The 20212-nt window shown below is 39.8% G+C and overlaps 2 protein-coding genes across 16 annotated transcripts in view; one reads left to right on the plus strand and one right to left on the minus strand.

Annotated features, from left to right (window-relative positions):
• Positions 1–11090, plus strand: part of ALK (ALK receptor tyrosine kinase) — a 655114-nt gene extending 644024 nt beyond the window's left edge. For both annotated transcript variants that reach the window (XM_070235623.1, XM_070235624.1), the window contains 3 exons: positions 4727–4861; positions 5580–5670; positions 8227–11090. In XM_070235623.1, the coding sequence (XP_070091724.1) occupies positions 4727–4861; positions 5580–5670; positions 8227–8913 (913 nt within the window). In that variant the 3' untranslated portion in view covers positions 8914–11090. The remainder of the gene's footprint in view (positions 1–4726; positions 4862–5579; positions 5671–8226) is intronic.
• Positions 11091–17322: 6232 nt separating this feature from the next.
• Positions 17323–20212, minus strand: part of CLIP4 (CAP-Gly domain containing linker protein family member 4) — a 74029-nt gene continuing 71139 nt past the window's right edge. For all 14 annotated transcript variants that reach the window (XM_023619302.2, XM_023619300.2, XM_023619305.2 and 11 more), the window contains one exon: positions 17323–19569. In XM_023619302.2, coding sequence (XP_023475070.1) covers positions 19248–19569 — 322 coding nt within the window. In that variant the 3' untranslated portion in view covers positions 17323–19247. The remainder of the gene's footprint in view (positions 19570–20212) is intronic.

Here is a 20212-nt window from a genome sequence, read left to right on the forward strand (position 1 = left end):
GTCTTTAATCCATTTTGAGTTAATTTTTTGTGTATGGTGTAAGATAATAGTCTACTTTCATTCTTTTGCATGTGGCTGTTCAGTTTTCCCAACACTATTTGTTGAAGAGACTTCCCTTTCTTCACTGTATGTTCTTGGCTCCTTTGTTGAAAATTAGCTGTCCATAGATGTGTGGGTTTATTTCTGGGCTCTCAACTCTGTTCCATCAATCTGTGCGTCTGTTTTTGTGCCACTACCATGCTGTTTTGATTACTATAGCTTTGTAGTATGTGTTGAAAGCAGGGAGTGTGATACTTCCAGCTTTGTTCTTTTTCTCAGGGTTCCTTTGGCTATTCAGGGTCTTTTGTTGTTCCATATAAATTTTAGGATTCTTTGTTCTATTTCTGTGAAAAATGTGATACCAAATCAATATACAAAAATCAGTTGCGATTCTATACGCTAACAACAAAGTAGTAGAAAGAGAAATTAAGAATACAATACCATTTACAATTGCAACAAAAAGATTAAAATACCTGGGAATAAATTTAACCAAAGAGGTGAAAGACCTATATACTGAAAACTATAAAACGTTGTTGAAAGAAATTGAAGAAGACACAAAAAAATGGAAAGATACTCCGTGCTCTTGGATTTGAAGAATTAACATGGTTAAAATGTCCATACTTTCTAAAGCAATCTACAGATTCAATGTGATCTTTAAATAAAAACTTCACTCTGGCTGCCATTGGAAATAGACTGGAATGGGGTGGGGCAGGTGGAGATGGGAAACCAATTAGGAAAATACTGCACATCTCTAGATAACAGATGAGAGGAGCTAGGCACAGTCGTGGCAATGGAGGAAGTTAAATGTGGTCATATTGAAGCTCTGTCTTGACAGGAGTTAAGAGGACTGCTGAGAGTTGGATATGGAATGGGAGGTGTGAGAATGAGTGAGATCAAGGACAACTCCGAAGTTTGCAGCTTGAGTGGTACCACTCAACCGGAAAGAATGAAGAAGGAGATGGTTTGGATGCAGAAAGAGTTGTGTTTGTACATGTCAAGTCTGAGTTGCCTATTAAAATAGGACAGTGACGGGGCCGGCCCCGTGGCCGAGTGGTTAAGTTTGTGCGTTCCCCTGAAGCGGTCCAGGGTTTCGCTGGTTCGGATCCTAGGCGCGGACATGGCACCACTCATCAGGTCATGCTGAGGTGGCGCCCCACGTGCCACAACTAGAAGGACCCACAACTATAATATACAACTCTGTACTGGGGGGATTTAGGGAGAAAAAGCAGGAAGAAAGAAAAAAAAAAAGATTGACAACAGTTGTTAGCTCAGGTGCCAATCTTTAAAAAAATAAACTAGGCCAGTGAAGATGTTGAGCAGACTTCTCATATATGAATCTGAAGCTCAGAGAACTGAAAAATGCAGTGAAAACAGCTGGCTGGATATTTAAATACAATACAGTAACTTTTGTTCCTATTTTTATAAAAGTGTGCCCCACCTTCTACCACATCTGGTGACAATATTCCACTTTCAGGTTATGAATAAAGGAAAATAAAATTTAGCTTTAAAAGACTGATAAGCACAGCATAATGCATGATTTTAAAACTTTTCCATCAGATTATCTTCACTGATTCAAATTTTAAAAATAACAATTTAATCAGCACTTAAGCTATTTCTGTAATTTCCGGTAGAACAAATTTAATACCAAGAGAAGCAGAGTGGGATTTTCTTAAATATTTGTTTTTATTTGATTTTGAATGCTTTGGTGCAAAGCTTTGAGCCTTGTTGTTCCTCCTTAGGACAGGCTTATAGATGACTAAAGAACCATCTGGTACAAAATATAGATTTACCTTATCAAAAGGGTTGCTCCTATTTAGGACAATCTTAGCTTATCAGTGATTAAAGAACCATCTGGCATACAAAATATAGATTTACCTTATCTGTAGCCTTGCTAGATAAAATACAAAATGGCAATTTAAAATTGAATTTCAGATGAACAACAAACAATTTTTTAGTTTAAGTATATTCCATGCAATATTTGGGACATACTTATACTAAAAATGTATTTCTTATTTATCTGAAATTCAAAATTAATTGGTTGTCCTGTATGGTTATTTGCTAAATCTGACAACTGTACTTACCTGAAATTATCAAAGTTCTATAATCAACACTACTTTTTGCTCCCTTGAACTCTTGTCAACTTAAAAGGCAAGTTTGCCTGTTATTTTATCTCAAAATGAGTTTATTCAGGAATAGCCAAAAGAACTGCAATTTGGGATGTGCATGCTATGGTAAACCATAGGCAAATCCAACAAACAAAGGAGGGGAGCTGCTTTTATAGAGAAGAGGGGGGAACAGGGGAAATCCATTGGGGGTTAGTAACAGTTCAGGGCAGCAACAGCTTCTCGTTGGCTGGACTGTTCCCATTGGCTGGACTGTTGCCAGGTGGAGAGAGAAATCTTCCTTGAGTAGTAAAGTAGTTCTACTTCATGTCCAAGATGCAAGTGACCCTCTCTTCCTGTTTGGTGTAATTGATGATAGAGCCGCCCCTACAGGCCTTCTGATTCCAATTTAGTTAAGGTTTCTTTTATTAATTTCCACACTCTAAACCAAGGATATAAACATCTATTTGCAGTCTATATACTGGTTGTCTCAAAGGATACTACAATCTCTCTCTCTCTCTCCCTCTCTTTCTCCTTTTCTCTCTCTCTCCTCTCTCAACATACAGCTGGTATTCTTTAGGCCTTGTTGCCAGTTTCTTGCATGATTTTGCTTATTTTGTTTTGCCTTGGAGGCAAAAAGACCGCCAAACAGAGAGGAATAACATATGCGCCAGGCAATCTGTAGGTAGCAGAATCAAGAGAGCTAATAACGTACTCCAGTCTGTCTTGGATTAGTTGTATGGTAACCTCTGCTTCAGCCTCCTCATCTGAAAATACAGAAAACCTCTTTGTCCAGCCCTCCCCACGAGAGTCTCTGAAATTTCACCAAGATGATGTCAATAAATGTCCTTTGTGTTCCTCAGGAGATGGGGAGCCATTGTTCTCTACAATTGTGGAGGTAATATTTATTAACTTCAGAAAACTACAACCAGATACAAAAACAAAGAGAAGCTTTTTTTGTCAAAAAGCTAGTTATAAAATTAAAAGTTTAAAATAGAAATTTTAGTCAAAATATCAAGGAGATGATTCTGGAATATGATAAAAATCATTTTAAGGTTCATTTAAAATGAATAACAAATCAAATACATTTTCAAATCAAATCAAATCAAATCATTTCTTTAAATAGAGAGAAATCAAATACATTTCTTTAAATAGAGAGAACTAAGAAAAAAATGCCCTACCAGATATCAAATCATAAATACACAAAAAGTAAAACAAAATGGTATCAATGTAAGAAGCAGACAAATAGATTAAGTGAATGGATAGCCCAGAAACAGACCTGTTTCTACTCATGAGTCAGTGGGTAAGGGGAAAATTACTTTATGAATAGTATTAGAAGAGTGGTTGTTTGGAAAAACAAATCAATTTAGATCCTTACCTCACACTATACACCAAACTAAATTCTAACTGGATTGGAGAAGAGAGAAAAAACAAATACAACTGGAATAAAATAGCAAATATTCATCTAATTTGGGTAAAGGGAGGATTGTATAACCTATAAAACAGATGCAGGAAATCATGCATTTTCCAAAAAAGAGATTTGACTACCTAAAAATAAAAATCTTTGGTATTTTTACAAATAAAAAGTAGAATTAGAAAGCAACTAATAGAAGTGTTTGAATTTTAGATAAAAAGTTACCATCTCTGATATATAAAGTATGTCTCAAAACAAAAAGGAAAATTGGTACCAAAACAATATGTGGATAAAGATGGGGAAAAGATATGAACAATTCATAGGAGAAAAAAATAAAGTGAACTAATAAATATTTGAGAAAACACTCAACCATGTCAATTATCACGTCAAAAAAATTTTATCTTCTACCATTTTTTACCTTATAATCAGCAAAAGTTCTCATTTTTAGTAAGAACACTCAATGGTGGTGAGAGTACCTGATGCATTCTTGCCCAGTGCTGACTGATAAGCAGAGGGACACATTTGGAAGTCAAATGGACAATATGTGTCAAGAATTTTTCAGTGTTCGTGTACTTTTGACCTAGTAATTCCATTAGAATTACCCTAGATTTTCCTAGATTATCCTAATCCTAAATTTGGAGAATTTATCCTAAGGAAATTCTCATTTTAAAAACTGCACAAAGGTGTTCATCATAGTTTTGTAAATATTTCAAAAATTGAAAACAATATGGAAATGATAAGGCAAATTATGGCTCAACTATCCAGTGGAATGTTTTACAGCCATATAAAATTCCATTTGTATTAGCATGGAAAATGTTTATGCTATAATGAAATGTGCAAAAAAATCAAGGTTCAAAATTGCATATTGAATATCACTGCAATTAAGGTAAAAAAAAAAATCTAAGCACAGAAACTTAAGTAGAACAAAAAGATAACATGCTAACAGTGGTTACCTTTTTATGGAGCACTGCATGTGGCTACTTTGTCATTCTTTTATTTTTTTCCATATTAAGAACTCTCTACTGTAGAAAAGTGTGTAATAAAAAAATTTAAATTTTACATCGGTGTGTGTCCCCATGTGTATGTGTATGTATCTGTGTATGTGTCTGTGTGTGTGCGCACGCATGTGGGGATGTGTATCCATCTTCTGTGTCTTCTGTGTCGTGTGCAGGTCCTTCGGAGTGCTGCTGTGGGAAATATTTTCTCTCGGATATATGCCGTACCCTAGCAAAAGCAACCAGGAAGTTCTGGAGTTCGTCACCAGCGGAGGACGGATGGACCCACCTAAGAACTGCCCTGGGCCTGTGTACGACTCTTTTAGGAACATTTCTACAAGTTATTAAGCACAGTTTTCCTTTTCTGAAAATGTCTGCAGCCACATGTGCTTTTTTGTTTTTAGATGAAGGGGCAGATGGCTGACCTCATTTAATATGCCCCAAGATGGTAACGTGTCTGTGACTTCAATGAGATGGGTTAGTCTTCTGGCTCCTCGAAAGCAATAAGGTCATGCCTGAAAATATGTCCACTGTCTGGCTGGAGGCCATGGACTCACCAGGCCCACACTCCTCACGCCTCCTGGAATCTGTGTCCCGGCCTCCACATCTGCTGCCCCGCACCAACTCTGAGTCCCCCTTCCGTTTTTCCATGGCAGGCATTTTCTGCTGTCCTGTCTGGCATCCCTCACCTCCTTCCCACAAGCAGGGCACACAGGGAATGTAATCAGAGCGCTCTGCCCCAGAGGTGACTTTAATTCAGGAATGGAATGAGAGGAGCCAGATTTAATGTAAACACCAGGATGTCTGTGTTAATGAGCTTTGGTATTATAATAACTTTACACCTGGGCACAATTCCTTGGCCCATCAGCAGAGGGCAGCATATGCCAACCACATGGGACCTAGATGATTTGCCACCCTTGAAGACAGTGCCACCTTTAGTCCCATTTAGAAAACTGCTGGGAAAGAAAAAAATGTATTTTTCATCCTTGTTTCTCCTGATTTTAATTAATGTGCTTATTCTTCTTTTAGATACCGGATAATGACCCAGTGCTGGCAACACCAGCCTGAAGACAGGCCCAACTTTGCCATAATTTTGGAGAGGATTGAATACTGCACCCAGGTATGAACATTTTTTTCCCCTTGACCAGTATTTATATGGAGAAGTCTTAAAGATGGCAAACACCAAAATGTGAAATAAAAGTTAAACCAGCCAGAAAATGAGTTATGATCCTGAGAATGAATGTTAATTATCTATAAAGTAAAACGATTGTTATCTCAGTTTGCCTGGTTTGTAAATAAATACTAGTAACTGCCACTTTCTTCACCAGCACATGACAAAGTGGCAGAAACTCAGTAATATTGGGGAATCAATTAAATTCACAAGTATTAACTAAATCCCTACTGGGCACCTGATGTTTTGTTAGACAAAACTGGAGCTTCAAAGGATGGAAAACACCTGCTCTCAAAGAGGTCCTAGCCTGGCTGCAGAAACAATAAACAATAGCAAAAGTAAATAACAGTGTATGACTGTTGGATTAAAGGAAGGGAAGGTCGAAGGAATCTGGAGAAACTTTGACATCACCAATAGCATTAGTGTCTGTAATACACACATCACTGTTTATGTATCTCATTTTATCCTCACTGAGGCACAGGAAACGTCCCCAGTCTCCAGGCGAGGAGCTGAGGCTTGGAGGCTGTCCAAGCACAGTTTCCTAGCAATTCCGCTGGTTCGTGTGCAGATCCTTCTTCCGTTTCCTTCCGCAGTGACTCTCAATTTTCCCTTTTCTACTCCCCTTTCAGCAGACAACCATGCCTCGTACCTCCTCAAGAGCGGAGAGGCTAAGTGAGAATCTCCTCGGTTTCTCCGTCTTTGCATCTCGCCCATTCTCACCACCTTCCTTCCCGAGTCGGTGCAAGCGGTGTCCGTCCTCCCCTCCACGAGGAACCTCCCTACCTGCACCGCCAACCGCCCCTTGGGCCCGTCATTCCACCAGTCACCCCGCCTCCGATGCGTCTGCGTCCTTTCCCTCTCTCGGCTCTCATTCCGCCAGGAGATCTAATTTTGCAGAATATTTCAGCAGTCAGACAATAAGCCACTGCCTCTCTAAATTCCTTCATCTTAGTTGTGACAAAAGACGTATACATTTCAAACTACAGTCATTTCCTGGCCTCACGGTTCCATCCTTTCAGGTCCTTTTAGCTTAGAAGTAGATGGACTGGCATTTATCTGGATGGACGACTTTTATCAAGTTATTTGGGGTTCTTTCAGAGAACTTGGTGTTCAGTGGCATTTTAGGTTTATTATGTTGTAATATTAATGGAATATACCCACTTAATTATATATATGTTGGAGTAATTCTTCTCCAACGTATATAATATTCCTCTTTTTAAAAGCAGATCGTGGGGCCAGCCCGGTGGCGCAGCGGTTAAGTGCGCACATTCCGCTTCAGCGGCCCGGGGTTCGCTGGTTCTGATCTCAGATGCGGACATGGCACCGCTTAGCATGCCATGCTGTGATAGGCGTCCCACATATAAAGTAAAGGAAGATGGGCATGGATGTTAGCTCAGGGCCAGTCTTCCTCAGCAAAAAGAGGAGTGTTGGCAGTAGTTAGCTCAGGGCTGATCTTCCTCAAAAAAAATAATAAAAACAGATCGTTCTAATGAATGACTCACTATAGAAATTAATAATTAACAGGGAAGGAACTAAAGAATAAAAGAGAATCAGCATGTAGGTTTTTTTTTTTTTTATTCTTAAACTCTTTACTGACTGGACCAATGTGCTTTTCTGTTAAACTGAAGTAACAGTTTTCCCAATTTGCATAAAATATTAAAAGATTAAACTTCCCCAAGTTTAAGTTTCCTTCCACAAATTTCCCTTAAATCTCTGGCAACTGCTTTTGCTTTTCTATGTTATAGTCTATTGCTGTAAAATGATCTAGCACAGCACAAAGTTGGTTTTGTAAATGGTTTCCCTCCCAGCACTTCAGTATTTCCTGGGTCTCACTAAGGGCCTCATTATATCCACGCTAGTTAAAGAGCCACTGCATTGTGCTGTCTGCACATGTAGTGACATGATGCCATGACACAGAAGGAGTTACAATCCACTGCAACCCATCCACATATCATCAACTGGGAGGTAGCTAGGAAGAGAACAAGAGACACACCTTTCATAAGCCAACACGAGTGTCTCTCTCTCTCCTCTCCTCCCCCACCCCTTGCACCCACTCACATGCACACACACACATACACACACTTGAAGTCAAACACATAGACTTTTCTTTTTAGTTGGAATGATTTTATTAGAAATAGACTGGAATAATTTTTTAAACTAATTTATAATTTTTTAAAAATCCATGAATCTGTAAGATTTGCCCAAAGGTGGTCTCTGCAAAGCCTTTCCTGACCCCACTCCCTGCCCCAGGCAGGTGGCTGCTTCCCAGCACCCACACACACTTCTCCTGTAGCACTTATCCTCTAGGCTCTTCAAGGATGCGGATGATTTCCCGTTCGTTTCTTCTTCCCCAGGGCCTGTAAATTAACATACTCCCAATAAACACTGAATGGTTTCCTCATCTGTGAAATAAGTTTGGATGAGATCATTGCTAAAGTGTCTTCCAGATCCAACATTTTTTATTGTGGTTCAAAGTTTTAATCAGTTCGTTTCTCCTACCTGTAGGACCCAGATGTGATCAACACAGCTTTGCCAATAGAATATGGCCCACTCGTGGAGGAGGAAGAGAAAGTGCCTATGAGGCCCAAAGACCCCAAGGGAATGCCTCCTCTGCTAGTCTCTCCTCCCCAAGCTAAACGTGAGGAAGGACAGGGTCCAGCTGCCCCGCTCCCTCTGCCTTCCACTTCGTCTAGCAAAGCCATGAAGAAACCAACAGCTGCAGAGATCTCTGTTCGAGTCACTAGAGCGCCAGCCGTGGAAGGGGGACATGTTAATATGGCATTCTCTCAGTCCAACCCACCATCAGAGCTGCACAAAGTCCAGGGATCCAGAAACAAACCAACCAGCCTATGGAATCCAACTTATGGCTCATGGTTTACAGAGAAACCCGCCAAAAAGAACAATCCTCCAGCAAAGATGGAGCAACAGGAGAGGGGAAACTTGGGACGTGAGGGAAGCTGTACTGTCCCCCCTAACATGGCAGCTGGCAGACTTCCAGGCGCCTCTCTGCTCCTAGAACCATCTTCGCTGACTGCCAACATGAAGGAAGTTCCCCTGTTTAGGCTGCGTCACTTCCCGTGTGGAAATGTCAACTATGGCTACCAGCAACAGGGCTTACCTTTAGAGGCCACCCCTGCCCCTGGAACTAGTCATTATGAGGACGCCATTCTGAAAACCCAGCCTGGGCCCTGAGCCTGCTGGCACTCATTTCTCTTTCTTGGAAACCGTGAGCCCATGGAGGAGGGACAGGTAATGGCTCCTCCATAAACCAGAGACCAAACGTCACTTTTCATTTTGTGCCAACTTGTTTTGAAGTGCCACATAAAAGCTGTATTTTCAAAATGCTTTAGTTTTGAGCACGGGTTCATCCTATTCTTTCAAAAGAAGAAAATATCATAGAGACCAGTGATAAATACAAGGCCCAGATTTGGTTGCATCAGGTTTTCGTGCATGGTTGGTGTACACTTCCTCACGCTTCTTTCAAACTGTGTGTGCTCTGCTCAGTGCGGTCAGAATTAGCTGCTTACATGTTTCATAGTTGGAGTCGTAGGGGTTTCCTTACCTTGTTGATGTGGACATGGACCACTTGTGGGGAGAGAGACTAGAAATAAAAGAGTTATTTGTAATGCATCAGCATGGGAAAGGCATTCTTTACTTGGAAAAGAAAAATCATAGACAACTAACTGAAAAGTCCCGTTAGATGACGGTTAGGTCCTGTCAATTCTCCTGTTTCATCGGTGATGGTAAAAATGTGGTGAATAGTTACGTGGTATAGAGAAAGTGTATATATACTCATCTAAATGAACTGCAGACATTGCAAGTGCTTTGGCATGCTGCAACCCAGGACAGCTCCAGAGAGGCAAACATCCTATTAATACACCTCATGCCTTAAGAAAACCTGCCCACTGAAAGTGAACAACTGAGTGTGAGGTTTCCTACTGGACTGAAAACTCGAGATTTAAATTATTAATTACTTATTTTAAAACTTTCCACTAATTAAAATAAACTCTGATAATTTAAAAACAAAAATTTTAAGCAGCAGTGAACATCCAAGCATAGAAACATATCCATTCGTGGGCATAAGTGTCAATAGATCTTAGAGGAAAACCTTCTAACGATTCAATCATGAAGGTTAGTTACCAAGTTGGAGTTTCTACTTGTACTGATAGGTCATTCGAGTAACAGGCCGCTGGTGGCCCTGGGGAGAGGTAGCAATGCAGTATCCTTCCTTCCAGTGTTCACCTGAGCTTTCTCTCCTTCATCATGTGATCATAATATACATGGGCACACAAATCTGCTAAAATATACACAGCAGAATTTGTTTAGCTACCAAATGCAGATTAAAACGAGGGATTTCCCTCTGGGTGGCAATGAGTGAAGGAATTAGGAAGACGGAGCGCTGAGGTTAATGCTGACGTTATAGGGCGAGTGCGGAACTTGGTTTTCACGGGTGAGATTTATTTCCCTGAAAATGAACTGGGAATCTGTTAAATTTTACACACGTACTTATGCAATAACGCTTCACTTTGTCGGTAAATTGTCCTTTCATCCTTACTTTCTGCTGCTCTTCCATCTCCCGCCCAGTTTCCTTCCTGGTGGGAGCTATGCCAAAGCATCGCTTTGGGAGGAGAGCATTTTGTGGTACTTGCTAGGCACTAAGCAAAAGGACTGGACATGTCCCTACCTTCTCAGCTTCACCTACAGCAGAGGACCACTTTGGACTTGGGAAAGCCATTCTGTTCTAAGCCAACAGTAGAGAAGTTTCTTTCCTCCGATGGCAGATGCCACATCCTAGTGGGCGCTTCTGCACATCTGTAGGGGCCCTGATACCCTGGACGCCACATTTCCTGATCTTCTTAACTGCCAAAAATATTTTCATCAGACATACATGAAGATGAAACATCAATGAACCCATCTCTAAATAACTTTATCAAGACAGTTTGGACTCCTGCCAGGCACAAAAGTATATAGTATAATCATATAAACATCAATCTAACTCATAAACCACCTGCAGGGGCCCCAGAATGACTCTCTGAGAAACACTCTCCTAAAGCATAATAACAGAGGAACTGTCAAAACTAAGAACAATTTCATTTTCTATTTGTAACACCAGTAACCAATTAAACAGGGAGCATGCTAAATGGTTAAATAGACAATTCTTTATTGTTATTAACAGAGAAAAAATCTTATCCTTTTCTCTTCTTAAAAACTACAAATCCATTACATTTTCAGGTTGTGCCTTACTACCACAGAGATTGGTTGTTGATTGTCTCTGATCGTCCTTACCTGTATCAATTTTCATGTAAATGATAGTCAAGTCTTAAAAGCCTGTATACGTGGATAAGTAAATAAACACCTGCACACTGAGATATGATGACCTCAAGATGTTTCATTTAACTCGCTGTAAGCCCTAGGTATTGGCATGATATTAATCTGGACTGTCGTCCACTCAATATTGCTCCCACCATATGGCTACGGCAACTCACACAGAAGCTGTGGACTCTCATATTTATTAACTATGATAGAAAAATCCACCTAGAACATGGACAGGGACAATTAAAGTTTGAAGAAGCTATGCTAATTAAATCATAAGCTAGTATAATTATTTATATTCCGTGTCTATAAAGAAGCCCATCAAAAGTTCACAACCGTTCCATTGGGAAATTAGCAATTTGTGAGGAATGACCATTTTGTTAGTACGTGGCACCTCAGAATCAAAATTGCAGGAATACACTTTATTTTTTCCGAAGCGTATGACCTACTTAGTCAACAGACCGGATTCTCTTCCATCAGTTAGGGTGTGGGGCCCGGCTCTCTCTGGGTTATGGGACCTGTCTGTACCTTGGTGTCTCCAAATACAAAACAAAGCTAATAACCTCTTTCTCGCTGCCCCTCAGGGGACTCAGAACCTGTGTGAGAGCACAGGCACTCCCTCTTACACTTCTTGAATTCCCAAGTGATCTGGAGTTTGGTGCAGGGAGAAGTGCAAAAGTCAGACTGTGTCCACACACGTCTGCCCACTCTACGCCCCTCTGGCCCACTTGGCCCTCCCATTTGTATCATATTTAATTTCATCTGTCACTTGTGTAGTGACAGTAGCAAGAACCCTACCAGAAACCAAGTCCTTTGCATCCCAAAAGAAGAATGTGAAGACGCTTAGCACACTAAGAACTGGGTTCTAAGTGTTAAAGATAAGCATTACAGAAAGGAAGATATGTAATCAATTTGAGTAATTCTTTTTTTTAAATTTCTGCCATCTCCATATAATACCTGGTAAACTCTATCGCTGTATTATATTACGTAACTTCAGACTAAAGTTTATTCCACTAAGAAATTCTAAATGATCAGGATGTTTTCAAAGATTTTCTCCAATAATAGCAGGATTAAAATTCATATTAGCTTATAGACCTAAAACAAGATGCATATGAATTCAGACTACTCTGAATACCAGACTCCCCATGACAAGATTCATACAATTCTATGAAGTGAGCTGTCAATCTGTCTTTAGCTAATGACTTTTTAAATAGGTCCCCAAAGAACATACAATTTGACTTTGCTAATTTCATTGCAGCAGATGGTTCCCCATGTTGTGTGAACATACAAAACCCAAACCAGCACTCCCATAATCCCCCACAAGATGCCCTGAAATAAAAGATAATTACTGAGAACAAACAGTGAGGCTTCTATTAAGATTCTGATTTCATGTGATATCCTGAGTAAGTGTATTTAATTTTTAATGCACTACTCAAGTACAAAGCTATTTTTAGCTCTAGCTTAACTTTAAAACATTTGAAAAGCTCAGTGTAAGAACAGACTATTACCTGTAATTGGGGGAGGGAGATGAGCTATAGCCACAACACTAAAGCAATGACTTTCCTCTCAAAGTAAAACAAGTACGTTACCCTTCCAGGTAAAGATGGCGCCACCAGGCTAACCTCACAAGAACTGCAGGCACCAAGGGCTGCTGCAGTGCCAGGCTCAGATCCCTCTGCTTGACACACCCTCAGGCTATCCCCTCACTCCACCAATTTGCTAAGGCCTCTTGCCTCCTTGAAAACAATTACTCACAATTATTTATCCCACCATCACTAAAATGCTCGTTCAGTAGGCACATTTCAGCTGGTATTAGTTGAAAGGTAATCTTATTAAATGAACTCTCACTAAGCCTTAGCAACGAGTATATTAACGTTCCCTAGAATATTTACATTTTAAGAGCAGTTATTTGCCAATATAGACGAATATCACATTGATAAAACTTCACATGATTATAATATCTTGGATGGTTTCTGTTATAAGTGCAGATGGTGGTGCGGTTCCCTGACAGGGAAATGAACTGGGGCTGCAGTGGTGAGAGAGCCAAATCTTAACCACTATACCACCAGGCTGACCTTGCATGGCTTAGTACTCATCAGTTACATGAGAGATAGCAAGCAGATTGGGCAGGAGTTAAAAGACCCAGGTATTAGACTGCAATTATCTACCTATGCGACTCAAGCAAGTTACTTAAACTCACACTTTCTCATTTAAAAACGTGAGCAGTGAGTTTGGTCTCAAAGGCTCCTTCCAACTCTGAAGTCCATGATTCTTTAAGACTTCACCGCTCTATGAGGCAAATCCCAACACCTGGCCCACAATGGGTAGGACACGACTGGTATTGGCGGGGACGGGGCGGGGGGGGGGGGGGGGGGGGGGAGGGGAAGGGCTATTCCTTGACCCTGACTCTTAATTCATTTAGAACCAAAGCCAATTAATTCAGTGCACGACGCCACTGAGCCACATTTAAGCTTTATACAGAAGTAGAGCAGAAAGAAGTTCAGTATCAGTTACGTTTATTCTTTCTATTCAAAGCTCTTTTAACAAATCATAAAATCATTAACATAGCAAAATGAGGTCCATCAGGGATGGTTTCTTGAAAAAAGCAAAGCTGACAGGACTATGAGAATCATGTCCGTTAAATGCCCTTCATGCCTTCAGTGTCGCACCACTTATTTCTCTTTTGTTACATTTACTACAACTGCAGCCTTATTAGCAAAGTAAACTCATAAAATTTATCTTTTAAAGGCTATCTTTTACCACTCCTACTATTTGATGATATATCCGATGCACTTTCTGTCAGTTGTCAATTCACACCTCCCAGTGCTCATTCCCAAAGTGAGGGAGCAAAGCCCAGAGCAAGCCACATATTTGAGACCAGGAGTGGTCTGTGGAGTCAGGCATCCCTAAATAAGCGTCGTGGTGCCATTGTGATGAGGAATTCATTCATAACAGGAGCGCTCTCTCCCAAGTACCATAGGATTGGGCAGAATCCCTCCTTTTCAGGTTTATAGAGAGAACCACTGCCAGTGGATGGCAATTTTTGGAAACTGGTTGTGAATAATATAGCTTTACAGAGCTCTAGAAACAGGGAATCCCAAAAAGATACTCAATTCAAATATCTCACCAAAAGATAAGACTGTGAAGACTGCACACAAATTTTCTACATTTTAGAGCATCTAACAGTCAAGAAACAAACCAATTTAAATCTTTTTGCATTATTTCAAAGTAATATTTATATAGTATTTCATAGTTCTCAGAAGAACTAAAGTAATATTAAAGACAGAAATTCTTTTTCCTCATGTATGTACCAGTAAGCAGCTGTGATGTTTTATAAAAGAAACTAAAGCAGAACATTACACTGGATTTTCCTTTGTCACACACCAGGGAGTGTGAAGTGAGACCTCAAGAAATCTCATGCTATTTCTTAATTCCCTAAGCTCTACTCCCGTCAAGAAAGAGAAAAGATCATTTGAGAAAATAACAATATTTTTAACTGATATGTATAATCTACTGGAATTCTTACTAGAAATCCATTTTCATTGGCCAGTTCAATAAAAGGGACTGAAATTTTTCACTTTACTCTTCTTCTCTGTTGTCTACAGTGCAAAATCCACTTTCCCCTGCCATCAATATGGGACTTTTTATGACTATTGAAATTCATTTTAAAACCCATTTTAGGATATTTCTTCCAAAGATATTGGATAGTAACACCTACCCTTCATAACAAGAACTGTCAGGGACAGTCAATAGCAAAACTGTTGACTGAGATTAAGCTGAATCTCGGAGGTCATATTAGAGACGTAATAAAAAGAATGGCTTGAAGCTGTGTGAAGAGCTTTAACATGATTCATTTCCATGTCAGTCTGATTTGATTTGTTATGTGAAAAATAATTAGTTCAGTCTTCCAGAAGGTGAGTCTACTCCGAGTAAAGCTATGACGAACTCTATCAGGCTGGAGTTGAAAGGAAACTTCTCTGAGATTGACACAGGTCAAGGAGCACACAGCATGTGGATACTTACACTGTCTACACTTCAGAAAAGTTTACAATTCAAATTCAGCACAGTACAAGTAAATTTCTGAGACTCCCTATTAGTTTCATTTATTCAATTCAAACAAATCTAAGTATCCAATTCTGAGACCAAATTCCTCCTGACAAGGAAGCCCCAGGGCTGTGCACGTGTGTAAATACCAAAATAGCTACAGTAGAGACAAACTTGTATGTCGGGGTTCATTTAGGATTTTAGAGCTGGACTTAAGCCAGATTTGTGAGCATTTTTTAAATGACACCAGTGATGACTGGGAACGGGTTATATTTTAAGCTAATAGCCTCAATTTAAACACCTAAGATATCTTTACCAACATAATTCCGAACTTACTGCCCGCTCCCCAGCACCACCACATCCACCACACTTCCCATCTTAGCTGTACGGTAAATGACAAAACTTGCTGCTGCTTCACCATGAAAATTCTATTCATTATAAGATGCTCGAAAGGGATAAGAGGAAAAAGGTTCCCACACTCCTTGGTGCCTTCCTCCTCAAGGGAAAGGCTGCGAGCAGAAAGCCAGTTTCATTTCTACCAAGCTTAGTGAAAATATATCACCGTCAGTAAGATGTGCCCATCCACTCTAATTCCTCCACATATACTTCTTGTCCCCTCCTCTAAAAAGGAGCATTAGCAAAAATTTTGGTAGAAAAAATTCTTTTTGCCTATGCAAAGGCATCATATTCTGCTTGTAATAAAATCTTAACGGGTCCTAGTTAACTTATTCAGCTACACACAAGCTTCATTAGGAATGTCTGCTGTGGATTCAAGCGGCTTATGTGACATTGATTGTAAATAAGGGCCTGTGTACCAAGGGATACTATTAAACAATTACTAAAAAAATGTGATAATGTGAGTTTTGTATTAACTACTGTATTCGTATCATAAATAAGTGTAGTGAAGCAAAGGGCATGAAGAAAAATAAAAAACTCTCTTCCTGGCTTGCAGTGTGGTGATACGCATCATACATCTCTGAGTCAATCATTTACATAACAAATGTCTGGTGAGTAGTTAAAATTACTAGATCTCTTTCTTAATTAAGAATGATTCTTAACACATTAGGTCTCTAGCCATGGGTCAACATGGCTTAAATAACATTATCAGATATTCTAAGTAGGTAGGTCCAAAATAAAACTGAAATAAAAATACTTGACACCAGAGACCAATGCCGTGCACTCGTGAGTAAGGTCCGGTTCATTTGCTCTAGATTAGACCACACATGTTACTATATTCTCTAAACTGTCATCACAGCAAAACAGAAATTCAAAGCCAGCCCCAGGGCAAACACTAGGGCAGTGGCTTTGGTGGCCCTGTTCTTCTTTCCTCCCCCCTTTTCTACCCCAACACCAAACATCTTTCTCTCTCCTTCATGTCGCTACTTTGGGGTAAACTTGGGCTACCATGATTCAAATATTTCCTGTCCTCTTTCCTCCCTTATCTAGCAAAATTTACCAAGTCCTTGGCCTGGGCTCTCAAGGCCACCTGTCTGAAGCCAGCTAGATGATCTCTCCACTTTACATAATCGACGCCTTCACTGCCCCTGTTCATTCAACAAACGTTTACCCAGCATCTACTAGGTACCAAGGAGCATCCCGGGTGTGAGAGATGAAGCGACCAATGAAACAGTGTAGCATCCCACCCCTCAGTCTAGGGAGGAAAAAGAAACATAATAAGGAAAAAGTTCAGCATGACCAAGGGTGGTAAACGCTGAGGAGAAAAGAAAAACGTGAGATGGGGATGAGGAGGCGGGGAGAGGATGGGGCCTCACAGCAACGCCACAGCGCCCCAGCTCAGGGTCAGCAGCCGTCTGCGTCCGAACGCTTGTAAGCACTTAAAAACATTCCCACCAAATTAGCCTAAAATGCAGAAACAAAGCTTTTTAGTATAAAGTAGATAATTACTTATAAATTTTATTAATCTAAATTCCAAGTGTTCTATCCCACCCTAAATAAACAAATGAAAACCCACTAGTACAAAAGAAAGTTAAGTAATTTTAGAAAACTGTAGAAAAACCTTCTTTTCTTAAATGGCTCTCTGTCCATCAAAACAATATAACAGGAGGGTGGCTACCAACATAACTTTACTTGTCCAGAAGAAAGCATGATACTTTTCAAGCCTCTTTATAGAGACAGGACAAATTCAAGTCAGCACTGTAAGAAAAAAAAAAGTTGAGTCCATAGGACACGCACTCCAAGCGACTGAGACAAGAAGCTGCCGACGGGGAAAATGACCAGACGCCGTTCCCAAACCGAAAGAGCGTCCCTTTTTATTGATGCTCAAGAACTCTGAATGACAATTAATCAGCAAAACACAAATGAAAACGCCTAATCTCTACGTATAGTATATGGAAACATACACATTAAATGGATTTAGTCATCCTAACCTAAAGATGAGAACAAATGTTTCTCCAACCTCAAAATAAATTCAGTGCTGGCATTACTGGTTCTGACTTACAGCATTTCATATTTAACAGGGAGAATTACGGACACCCAAGTTCAGTGTAGCCATGAATTGCACATTAAGGTATAAATAGAGTTTTTAAGAAATAAGCTATATAATAAAATAAGTTTACTTTTGAATCGCAGTACAGTTATTTTCTTCAATCAATAAAAATATTCCTTGATTATAAAGCAGCCTTATTTTGCAAATGCATTTCAGGAAAATAGCTCTAGCAATATCTGAAATACCACAATATTTTTAAAAAGGCAGCAAAGCACCGGAATTTAGATTTTAACTAGTATATTGCAAAATAGTTCAACATATTATTCCTAAGCACAAAGCAAGCTCCAGTCTGAAGGAGACTTTTAATTTTATAAAGCAAACTGTTCCGATATTTCTGTGGTAAAGTCTAAATATCGACAATCAAAGATAAAGCTTTATACATACAGGACATAAACTTCAATACATATCCACGACGTAAACATTCTGCATTATTACAGGACTCTATTGTGAAGCTTAGTTTGTTAACATGTGCTCAAAAAGGAAAACGAAAACACGATGCAGTTCTCTAGCTTTCTAACAGACTGAATTCTGCAACAACCGAAAATACAAGAACAGCAATGATAGCAGAGAACACCAGTCTTATGAATAATGAAACAAAAGAATCAAGAAATCATAAACATTTAAATGAATAACTACTACATTCTTCCTAACACATCTTAATTTGCTCTCCTCTCTTAAATATAACTTTTTAAAATGTTTTTCACATCCCAGGAGGAATTGATGGCAAATTCTCCACAAAGATGAAAGTGCATCATGTTTTAAAAGTGCTTCGTGTATGGATGTGTGTTTTATAGATATGTCCAATAGGGAAGTTAAGTAAGTACGTGCAAAGAATTCTAATGATGGCTTGAATCCATAAACCTAATCATGGGTTTTTGTAGTTCATCCAAATGCAGCAGTCACCAACATGGAGGAAAAATCGGAGATTACACACTTTGTATAGAGGAAAGAGCATGAGCCACAGGTCAGGAGACCCACAGCCTGTTCTCAGCTCTGTTAACCAACCAGTTGGAGACTCCGGGGAAGAGAAGACCCACTGGAGATTCCACGTCCGTGTTTGCCAATGGGCGAGAGGCTGAGCTGGAGCCCCCGAGGCCCATGCAACCCCACAGGTCTACCTGATGTTTAGATGAGGCATTCCGGAAAGGATGAACAATTTTACCAAAAAATATGAAAAATACACTAGTCATATAGCTCCTCTTCTCTTATTGTACTTATTAGTACTGAAAGAAAGAAAAACTCCAAAAATACTTGACAGAAAAAGGTCATGTGAACATCATACGTTAACCAAAACTAGTGAAAACCTTCAGAATTATGGCATCTGAAAAATCCACTACTATGCGCAAAAGTGAACAGAGTAAGCAACGGCAGGTGGCCACCTAATGGCACGTTTTCCCCAAGTCTCAGAATGTTCCTGGGTATAAAGCTTTCAAAAAGGCTTATTTTGAAATTATTTTAAGAGGACCATGATTCCCATAGTTCATATTTCTAGCTTTTTAAAGGAGTCTCTCTGAATTGTTATAATAGTTTTTATGAAGATAGCTATACTTTCAAATTTTAAATAACGGCTAAATAAAGCAAACCATTCTCCATGGACTATTTTATACCATATATATATATATATATGTACATATGAGCTCATTTAATATTTTAGAAGTTTAACTCAACAATTCTCATCCACAAGCTTTGACCCATTTATTCCCCGATAGGTTACTCTGCTTGGTCTTACTAGGACGCCGTGGTTTGGCTTACAGGTGAAATAGCGCTTGTCACCCACCGCTCCATCGTTTTTTCCCTTGGCGCTTCGAAGCTCAAGTCCAAGCCAGATCCCTGAAGCGAAGTCCGTGGGGCCCACGTACCTCACGGTGCCCATCTCATTAGAGCTGGTGAGGAGGACCTGGGAGCCCTCGTGCAGCTTCACGGCCCCGTCCCCGCCGCCCGCCGTGGCCGTGCTGCTCCAGCTGCGCCGCAGAGCAGGCTTGGACCTGTTCACGGGGCAGAGGAAGGAAAACCCGTAAGAGTGAAAGCGACAGGATGCAATCAGTCACTCACTCCCACGGCCAGACTCACAGTTCATTCACAAAGGAGGATACTGCATGTTCACAGCTTGGCTTTTTTATTCTAAATAGCAACATTAGAATATACTTTAGTTTAACATTTAAGAAGTTTTTCCTCTTTTGGCTATTTTAATACTACCCTAATCTGGATTTAAGATTTCACTAGCAATTTCTAAATATATATATGCTTTCAGTAAAATAACAATTAGAAAAAAACACTTATACTGTTTAACTGCTGTCAATATTACCAAATAAAGCAAAAAGAAATGAACACTTTATTTTTTTATTAATGTTATGATAGATTACAACCTTGTGAGATTTCAGTTGTACGTTATTGTTAGTCATGTTGTGGGTACACCTCTTCCCCCTTTGTGCCCTCCCCCCACTCCCCCTTTTCCCTGGTAACCACCGATCAGATCTCCTTGTCAATATGTTAACTTCCACCTATGAGTAGAGTCATATAGAGTTCGTCTTTCTCTGACTGGCTTATTTCGCTTAACATAATACCCTCAAGGTCCATCCACGTTGCTGCGAATGGGCCAATTTTGTCTTTTTTTATGGCTGAGTAGTA

This window comes from Equus caballus, chromosome 15 (assembly GCF_041296265.1).
Source record: "Equus caballus isolate H_3958 breed thoroughbred chromosome 15, TB-T2T, whole genome shotgun sequence".
In the NCBI taxonomy this organism is placed as follows: Eukaryota; Metazoa; Chordata; class Mammalia; order Perissodactyla; family Equidae; genus Equus; species Equus caballus.